The sequence below is a fragment of the Antedon mediterranea genome, chromosome 10 (assembly GCF_964355755.1).
Source record: "Antedon mediterranea chromosome 10, ecAntMedi1.1, whole genome shotgun sequence".
Taxonomy (NCBI): domain Eukaryota; kingdom Metazoa; phylum Echinodermata; class Crinoidea; order Comatulida; family Antedonidae; genus Antedon; species Antedon mediterranea.
The window spans coordinates 9,857,356-9,867,506 of record NC_092679.1 but is presented as its reverse complement, the minus strand read 5'-3'; the positions used below and the strand labels follow the sequence as shown (position 1 = coordinate 9,867,506).

The window sequence follows — 10,151 nt, the reverse complement described above, 5'->3', positions numbered from 1 at the left end:
GTACACTAAATTAAAACTATCAACAATTATGGATACAAGTTAAACTATTGTGCAAAATATTTAGCTCTACTCTAGCTGAAGGCAATTTCTACCATTCAACAGTTGACAGTACAGTATTAGCATTGTAAACAGGATTTTGTGCAACTATTATGAAAACAATTTGATGTGAAAGGGAATTGTTTCAGAATGCAATTTTGGAGAAAATTCATAACAAGATACACGCTCTAATTAATGTGATGAACTGTGACAAAACATCCAATTTTTGAAATTCAGATGCCATCTAATGAAATCATAACATCAAAGCAGTATAAATTTTAAATGGGACTCGCCATTGATCCTGAAGATCTATAATCGATTCAATATACTGTAGGCATTAAATTAACCATTTTCAGTACAGTAATAACAGTAGTAAACACTTATTTCAATCTTGACTTGTGGCTTGCCACAGCTTCAGCTTTACTTGGTTTTGTCTCCTTCCTTATATAACTCTTCATTTTTCCTTTCACGAGGGTAGACTTAGTCTTCTTGCCTGTTAAGTAAAATACATAAAAAGGTGTATATACAGTACTGTAAATTCTTTCATTGCATGTTTGCATGATGAAGAGTTCAGATTAAAAGCAATTAACTAACCGTGGATGACGCGGTCAAAAACACCTTTCATCAAGTCTTTCCTGAAGGTATATTTCTTTGCTTCCTTCACACGCCTAACCACATACATTCTGGATTTTTTGGACCACTCCAAACGGTATTGACTTTCACCATCGGCCAATGTTGCATATGATCTGTTCGATGTCATGTTGTTGTCTATGACAGCCAGATATGTACGAGCTATTGCTCCCTCGTGCTCAAACTTGCTACGTTTGGGCATGTACTTCAGCATCATGTTATGGAATCCTTCTAAATTTCCAGTGTGACAAAATTCTGTTGCCTGAATAGAAATACAGTAAATTAAAAATTGTATTCAATTTATCTTAATGATAATACCTCCAGTGAATGCACACAATACTGAAAAGCTATTTATTTATACATAATGCATAACTCACCTTCTTCAAGTCACGCAGAAGTAAATTATTTGTAACAATATCTTGTAGTGCTTTATGGGCATCACTTTCTGGTGTTAGCCAGGGTTTTGTCATGTTTGCTTCAAGTGGAGGATGACTACACTTCATGTACTCGAAGCCACAAATCCAATCATGTTCGTCAACTATGTGACGCACAATAGAGGTCCAACGTTCCTGTTGTTAAATATATTTCAGAATGCATTATTAGTGATTAAAACAAACTGCTGTCGCTTGAGATTAATTATTAAACATTCTACATTAATAAATCCCTACCATGAGCTGTGTGACACTTCCTTGGCAGGTTTCGGCTGACCACCACAGATGGTTAATGATGCCTTTTTCCCACATTTGCAACTCTTTGTGCTTCTTTCCTGCAGCTGCAACTCTCTTTCTCACAGATTTAGCAAGGTGCCATATATCATACTCATGTTTTATCTCTGGGTAGTTTTCACGTAAAGTCTTTTCTATCATTGGGTGGCGATCAGTGGATATAATATCAACATTCAGTTTGTGTTCCTGTAAAACAATAAACATGTATGTATTTTCTACATTATACAAAACAAAAATTACTGAAAACATGACATCTACTGTATCACAGAAAAACACAAGATTTCAAACCTTTCATTCTTCAAGACATCTTTTTAAACCAACATTTTCAAGATGATGAGAATTTGGTATCCCCTCCTCATTTACTGATACCGTCTTAGAGGCCAATATCAGATCGGTATCTGTATCCATTAGAGAGTAGGTCCCAAATGTCGCATTATGGCCCGGCGAATCATGCCTACAGTCTCCAGCTACAATCAGCTTTCCCTGTAGGTTGTCATATCCTAGGGAACAAAAGTATGTAAACAACATTTAAATAATGTCCAGTATATTTGTTTTCTGGATGGCTTTGCATTGCTTTTTGTTTGATTACCATTACATTACAGTAATACTATTTTATTATACAGAAATGACAATATTATCAACTTAATATCAATAAATTCAGTTTAGTAAAGTAACTACTATTTTTACCAAAATTGTGAAAAGACTATACTATAAATGGAACTTACTTTTCCGGACATCTTCAATGTGTGATTCATACATCTCTTCAATATTTGGAAGAAGAAACTCACGTTGAATTTTATAAAATGCACTTTTATGGATCGTCGCAAGCTTTATTTCTTCAAATATTTCACTCATTGTTGTATACGTGTTGCCAGTGTGGAGGGTTGCAGCAGCTATAGCAATGTTTCCAGCTGGTCGCCTTGTGCTTTCACACATAGGCTGTGATGTCCAATAGAAATCATGGCCAGATAAACATGTTCCCGTTATTCTAAGCATGCTACCAACTGTGTGCTGTTTTGGCTCAGGCACCGGTGCACAACACTTTTCCTCTTGGCACCTTATCAGTTTAAGTAGTTCATCTTCAAAAACAATGTACTTGTTTGCCTGTATAATTTTTTCTACCTGGCAGACATCCTCATCACTGTCGCTACTACTACTGCTCCCACTAACCAAATGGAAACTTGGATCATCTTCGTGTTGTGGTGTAACATCAAGAGAAGCATCAAGGGAATCATTTGTAACTGCCTTTGTGGGCGTAGATGTTACATTTGGAACAAATTCTATTTCCTGAAACAGATAAAAGTGTTCTATTTAAATCTCAAAAATCACTTGCCCATTAAAACAATTTTAAAACCTGAAATACTAATAATTGTGATGAAATAAATGATAAACAACTTGTGCATGATAAGGCATAGAGTAAACAGTTTCACAGAATAGGCTATACTGCCTGTGATAATAATTAACACATCCCACTTCCAGCCCTTCCATTGTCTCAAACAGAGAGATTAGACTAATCAATTAATTAGTGTAATTAACAAGGTCAACCATAGAGTATAGTATAATAACCATAAGAAAAAGAGATCAGCATCTCTCATGGTGTTTGATATCAAAGAGAGGCCTACCATGAAACCTACCCCTCTCTAGTCTAGCCAGCAGTAGCATTTATATTTATGAATGCTAGAATAGTATTAGTAGTACTAGGCCTAGAGTAGTACTATTATCAATAATAATAATAATAATAATAATAATATCATTATTATTATAGTATTATATTATTAGGCCTAGCTGGCCGACAAGTGAGTAGTATAGTATTATAGTATAATATAGGCTAGTCCTATATTAACTATTCTATACTGGCTAGGCCTAGGCCCTAGCTATCCATTATAATACTAAATAGGCTAGTAGATTAGATACCTACCATCAGCGTGAAATTATTATTTATTATATTATAAATTTATAATTAATAAACAAAACATAAAAGTAAATACCTCAATATTTTCTTCAAATAATGATGTACTAGGCATAAGCCTGCTGACGCTAGATGTTCGAAAAGATTCCGGCCTCGATTGAATCTTATAGCCAAGATGCAGTGTTGGAACAGCATCAGGGCGAATCGTCTTTCTACCCTTGTCTCCGTATAGCTTGAAGGCATCCTCCGCGAAGTGGGCACTGCAGATCCTTGACTCTTTGTTCTGTGGCGGATTTTTAAGTTTCAAGGCTTCAAGCCACTTCTTCATCAATTGCTTGTTTTTCAGTGGCATGCGATGATAACTGACGTCCTTATCACTATGTGACTTGTTATGGCACTTATATACCATACAGTGCTTCATTTTGAAGCTAAGAGTAGTCGCAAAAAGTAATAACAAAATGCAAGACAATAATAAAATGTTCGTTCGATCGGATGTGTGATGAGAGGAAAATGATACACGTGTAGTAGCGCGACTTGACAGCTCGAGCGATATCGAGGAGAGAGAGAGAGGAGACGTGACGTAACATAACACGGTAACGTGACCTTTACAACTAAGGGGATTACCTAACTGCTGAAAAAAATACACAGCGATTTTTCGATATTTTTAAACATTTTTTTATTTTTCTGATTTCACAGAAACTGTTTATTTTTATATGATTTTTTATGTTTGTACCTACTAATATTAATATACTGGAGTAAATAACAGAAGGAAAAGCCCTGAGTACACCTCCACTTTAAGGACTTTGATGTTTTTATGTTAACAAGTTTTTTCGAAAATCACAAAATGGTCTAAAACGTCTCCAAATGCGATTTGAAGCTATACTAAGCACTTTGGTGTTTTTATGGTAACAAGTTTTTTCGAAAATCACAAAATGGTCTAAAATGTCTCCAAATGCGATTTGAAGCTATTCTTAGCACTTTGGTGTTTTTATGTTAAGAAGTTTTTTCGAAAATCACAAAATGGTCTAAAACGTCTCCAAATGCCATTTGAAGCTATTCTGTACAATTTGATATTTTGTGTGAAAAATTTTTGTCGAAATGCTCAAAATGGTCTAAAACGTTTTTAAATACGATATTAAGCTATTTTGTGCTCTTTGATGTTGTTTTGTGAAAAGTTTTATCGAAATGCTCAAAATGATCTAAAACGGTTTCTAATGTGATTTTAAGCACTTTGATGTTTTTGTGGAACCAAGTTTTTTCGAAAATCACAAAATGGTCTAAAACGTCTCCAAATGCGATTTGAAGCTATTCTAAGCACTTTGGTGTTTTTGTGTTAACAAGTTTTTTCGAAAATCACAAAATGGTCTAAAATGTCTCCAAATGCGATTTGAAGCTATTCTAAGCACTTTGGTGTTTTTATGTTAAGAAGTTTTTTCGAAAATCACAAAATGGTCTAAAACGTCTCCAAATGCGATTTGTAGCTTTTCTAAGCAATTTGGTGTTTTGTGTGAAAATTTTTTGTCGAAATGCTCAAAATGGTCTAAAACGTTTTCAAATACGATATTAAGCTATTTTGTGCTCTTTGATGTTTTTTTGTGAAAAGTTTTATCGAAATGCTCAAAATGGTCTAAAACGGTTTCTAATGTGATTTTAAGCACTTTGATGTTTTTGTGGAACCAAGTTTTTTCGAAAATCACAAAATGGTCGAAAACGTCTCCAAGTGCGATTTGAAGCTATTCTGTACACTTTAAAGTTTTTATGTTAACAAGTTTTTTCGAAAATCACAAAATGGTCTAAAACGTCTCCAAATGTGATTTGAAGCTATTTTAAGCACTTTGGTGTTTTTGTGTTAACAAGTTTTTCGAAAAACACAAAATGGTCTAAAACGTCTCCAAATGCGATTTGAAGCTATTCTGTACACTTTGGTATTTTTATGTTAACAAGTTTTTTCGAAAATCACAAAATGGTCTAAAACGTCTCCAAATGCGATTTAAAGCTATTCTGTACACTTTGCTGTTTTGTGTGAAAAATTTTTGTCGAAATGCTCAAAATGGTCAAAAACGTTTTTAAATACGATATTAAGCTATTTTGTGCTCTATGATGTTTTTGTGTGAAAAGTTTTAGCGAAATGCTCAAAATGGTCTAAAACGGTTTCTAATGTGATTTTAAGCACTTTGATGTTTTTATGATAACAAGTTTTTTCGAAAATCACAAAATGGTCTAAAATGTCTCCAAATGCGATTTGAAGCTATTTTAAGCACTTTGGTGCTTTTGTGTAACCAAGTTTCTTCGAAAATAACAAAATGGTCTAAAACGTCTCCAAATGCTATTTGAAGCTATTGTATAGTACAAAGATTTTTCGAAAAATTTCAAATTTTCGACATTTTCTTTTTTGCGAGAAAACTGGTTACTATTGCACCATTAACATGCGCAGAACCATTATTCGACTCTGCGCATGTTTATTATGCAATAGTAACCATTTATGTCTACAAATAAAGGGGTCGAAAATTGCCCATTTTTTGAAAAAATCCCTGTACTATAAGTATGCACAGAACCCATTATTCGACTCTGTGCATGTTTATTATGCTATAGTAAGCATTAAAGATCATGGAACATGGTATTTGATGTTTATGCAAAATAGTAGTATTATAGTTGTTCCCCTTGATGGATATTAAACAGACAATAAATTAAAAGTTTTCAGGACATAATTAAAGTGTTTTCTGCTATTTCGTGCAACTGCTCTCAGTTCACGACTATTCGGTTTTTTTCGGCATTTTCCGGTAACCTCTGATAGTTACGTCATGAGACGAAGACACTTTTTCGCGCGCCTGAGCTGTGTACTGTACAAACTTGGATGTAAACACGTATCGCGTATGATTTTGACAGTTCTTCGTCAGAGGAATTAGAAGAGGAAACATTGATAGTGGAATGCCAAACTGAGGAGAATGAAGGAGAAACTATTTTGTTTAACAATCGAAATATTGAATGGAATGTCGATGAAATTAATTCGGCCGTACATGTACGAGCCCGATTGTAGTTCTGACGATTCTTCATCATCAGAAGATGGCGACGGTGACCGTCACCTACCTACCATTCACGCAGAGAATATTCAACTTCAAACCCAGTTATTAAATTGGTTAGTAGTACTAGCCTATCTCTTTTATTAAAAATTAATGTATAACTTTATTGTATAATTAACAATTCCCTAGTAGATAACTACGATATTCTTCCGTCATGCCAGTGTGTATTGTGGCTTAGTTAGGCTTAGAGGCTAGGCCTAGGCCCTACTTCTTACTCCAATTCATGCGGCTAGCCCTCTCACCGCCGACGGTCGGCTATCCTCTATAAGCCTAGGGCCTAGATTGAATTTTTTTAACGAAATAAAGATTAAATTGAATCGTAGAAAGCAAAAACTGACCATTTTATTTAACAAATTTGTACTTTGTTGTTTGAAATAGGCCTAGATAGATAGGCCCACCCCTAGGCTAGCCAAGATGCAGATTTATTTTCCTATTTCACACACAATACATTAAATTAATCAATAATAATCACTAAAACTTTAAAAATGTTTATATAGCGCCCTATAAATTGTGACATCTCAGAATATTGTAGCGCTCTAGAGCGCTACAATATTATTACACAATATTTTTGTTTTTATAATACAAGTGTGATTGTGGCCATTGCCAGATGCTACCCACGTATCGCGAATGTCAATGTTGCCAGGAAGTAGGCCCTATTATTTATTAATCATAGGCTGGAGACAATTTACAATACGGAGAAGCCTACATATGCATCACTGAACATCCTGGATTCACTGCTGCCTGTTTGAATTTGCATGTGTTGGAAATTGCATGGCTGGGTCATTCTTCAGTAAGTGTCTAAAATCGTGTCCCGATACTTTGATGGGATAGAGACTGAAAATTCATCATTAAAAAATAAAAATTCTTGACTTTAATCATAATCAACATTATTGTAAATATAATTAATTACATAAAACAAAGATAATTGCATTGATATTGTTAATTTTTATAAAAATGTTTCAGGCAACCCCCTATAATCCTATGTCCCGATCGTACATCTTCAATTTTATGATCGCCGTATATATTTGATAACAGGACTTTTGTTATCGAAAATATTGCAAAAAGTTAGTTAATCATTATTTCATGCGATTATTTTCTTCGAAATACATCTCTACATACATTAAATCTCAAACTTTAAAGTTTTTGTTTGGAAAAAGCTTGTCCCGCAGTTTTGTGTCATTTCCGTCACATAATTTAAATAAAAAAATTGACTGTGCGTTGTAAACATACGAAGATATTTAAATTAAACTAGCCGCACATCATTTTCAATAAAAGAAGAAAAAAGCTAAAAAAACGAGGTTTTAGAAAAATTACAGCTGCGTACCTTTATTGAATGTCATATCCGAACGGTATAGAACTCATTAAATGATTATAATTTCTGTTTTTTTTCAACTGGAAGTACAAGTTATTTACGGTATCTAGAAGTATGCAATCCGTCTCCGCTGTCAGACATGCCTACGATGTGATCCTAGGCTGTCCAATGCTAAATACATCATCTCCGTCACGGTCAGCTCCGTCACATTTCCCAATGTTTCGTTGTGACGGAGATGACGGCCCGTGACGGATATGACTTTTTGTTATTGCCAGGGCCTTTTTTTGTTGTACATTTTGTTTTGTATATCTTTATTATGTTATTACATTGTATATCTATGTTACTCTGGTCAATAAACATAATCAAATCATATCTTAAAGTCATCTCCGTCACATGATTTTTTAGGTTCGTCATATCCGTCACGGTTTCATCTCCGTCACATGGATATTTTATCCTTTTAAATCCTAAAATATTTAAGTAATGAACGCAATTATGTGGTATATTGAAATATAAACAATATTCTTCTACTATGTCAATGGATAGTAATATTAGTTCAACAGAATTTTGTAAAACATCAGTGACAGTCATATTATTTTCTGAAAATTATTATTGTTTGGAATAGTAAATGGTTTTGAACGTATAAAATCATACTTATAAATGTTAAAACAATCATTTTTTGATTAATAGAGACAAAAATAATATATAATATCAAAAGAATTAATAATGGAAATAATTTTATAATTCCTGAACCGTTATTTTTTCTATCTTTGTATATTCCATAAATGTGACGGAAATGACAGTAACATAGAACCATGTATTTATAAATACGAATAAAATACGAAATATATAATAAAGATTGCGCCAAACATATGCTTGCCATGTAATACATGTTCATTTATCTGAATAAACTTTTAAAATTTTAAAAATGCAAATTTTAAAATCGATTTTTTATAAACCTGAAATTAGACACTTACTGAAGAATGACCCGGCTGCATTACCGCCAACAGTATGACGCACCTGTTGAAGCCTCAAAACATAAACGTCTGAGACATATTGTGTACCGGCAACTCGCCAGATGGTGTTGGGGGTTTTTGGGCCGAAACCTAAGGGTAGTCTTACCATCATGTGCAGTTTCCTGCATAAGAGCCCACTTCCCACCACCAGGTATGGAAGATGATTTCCAGTTTGCTGGATTGGATTGAGTAAACATTTAGCACCAACTTGTATTGAGATTACAATTAACCACATACAATTATTTACTGTACCTCATAAAGGAAAGTATTGTACACTGTATCTGATAGAAATAAAATGATCAAATAGAAATAAAATATATATTTCTCTGATACAATTTATTAAAAAATTATGCACACAAGTGAATATTTTGTGCATAAAACTGTTGGCTCTGGATTGTGGAGCTGCTGTATCCACATAAACAAATGGCTTTTAATCTTTCACTAAAAAAACGAAATAATGATTTATAATAAATAACATGATGGAATGTATCTCATTTCTTGGAGTATGTATTATACTTCTTATTTGAAGTTGATCAGTGGACCAGTTTTGGCTGCTGATTTATTTACTGCATAATTGTTGCCTTAGTTGTTCACATTTGGAAATCTTGTGAAGTGGTTGGCAATAGCGGTCTCTTTGTCGGGGCGTTCAAATCCTGAACAGAGTTGGGGTGGCGCATCAACAACATCAACATCTTCTGCTGTCTCTTCAACAATGCTCATTACCTCCAACATGAGATCATTCACATACCCTGCGAAATAATAATACGATACTGTAAGAACAAAATCATTTGTAAAAGTGCTATAAGATTATATAATTTATAATTTGACTTTTCTAAAGCAAATTTCAAATGGTTCAATTTTTTTTCAAATCAATAGAGAATATAGTGCAATCTCAAATTATTACAGTCAGGTGGTGCACAAGCTTTATTTTTTTGAGGGCAGAACAACTCCCCACCTGAACTATTATGCTGGGGCTTTCAACACAGTACTTACTACTAGCCTAGGCCCTTTGTGTTGCTGATTTTAAAACCGAATTAATCACCTACTTTTCTACTAGTACTACCTACCTTTTAGTTAATCGACACAACAACTTCAGTTTTACTAATTTTTTTATTGCGTTTAAAAACACGATAATAATGCATTCGTATAACTGACTGTTACTAACCATTCTAAAGTTTGGGTCCGTAATTGAAAATGTAAACCTAGGCCTAGCTAGGACCATGTATTGTTGGTCTGATCAATTTCCCTACGACGTTCTTCGCCGCCTTCGCGTTGGTCCGCCTCGCCTTCAGAATCGGTGAGATCGGGCTCTCATATACAGTTGAATTAATTGCATTCAATAACACTTTCTTGCGTATCCATAACGTCGTCTCCTTCATCTTCATCAATTTCGAATTCATAATGGATAGTTTCCTCTTCAAAATCAGACTCCGAACTGTCGAGATC

The 10,151-nt window shown here is 34.1% G+C and overlaps 1 protein-coding gene across 1 annotated transcript; it reads right to left on the bottom strand.

Annotated features, from left to right (window-relative positions):
- Positions 1 to 330: 330 nt before the first annotated feature.
- LOC140060969 (uncharacterized) lies at positions 331 to 3,721 on the bottom strand. Its single transcript, XM_072107347.1, has 7 exons — positions 3,353 to 3,721; positions 2,117 to 2,702; positions 1,697 to 1,891; positions 1,335 to 1,648; positions 1,044 to 1,235; positions 631 to 928; positions 331 to 529 (listed from the first exon to the last, which is right to left on the bottom strand). The coding sequence occupies exons 1-7, from the start codon at positions 3,719 to 3,721 to the stop codon at positions 417 to 419; spliced, it is 2,067 nt and encodes a 688-aa protein (XP_071963448.1). The 3' UTR covers positions 331 to 416.
- Between the last annotated feature and the right edge of the window lie 6,430 nt (positions 3,722 to 10,151).

What these genes read in the sequence shown, in the direction of transcription:
- LOC140060969 (XM_072107347.1), bottom strand. Translation starts at nt 3,721, where the DNA reads ATGAAGCACTGTATGGTATATAAGTGCCATAACAAGTCACATAGTGAT. An exon ending in AAATGTTGGTTTAAAAAGAT is followed by an intron (nt 1,649 to 1,696) that starts GTCTTGAAGAAT and finishes TCTGTGATACAG; the next exon opens with TAGATGTCATGTTTTCAGTA. An exon ending in GAAGTGTCACACAGCTCATG is followed by an intron (nt 1,236 to 1,334) that starts GTAGGGATTTAT and finishes ATTTAACAACAG; the next exon opens with GAACGTTGGACCTCTATTGT.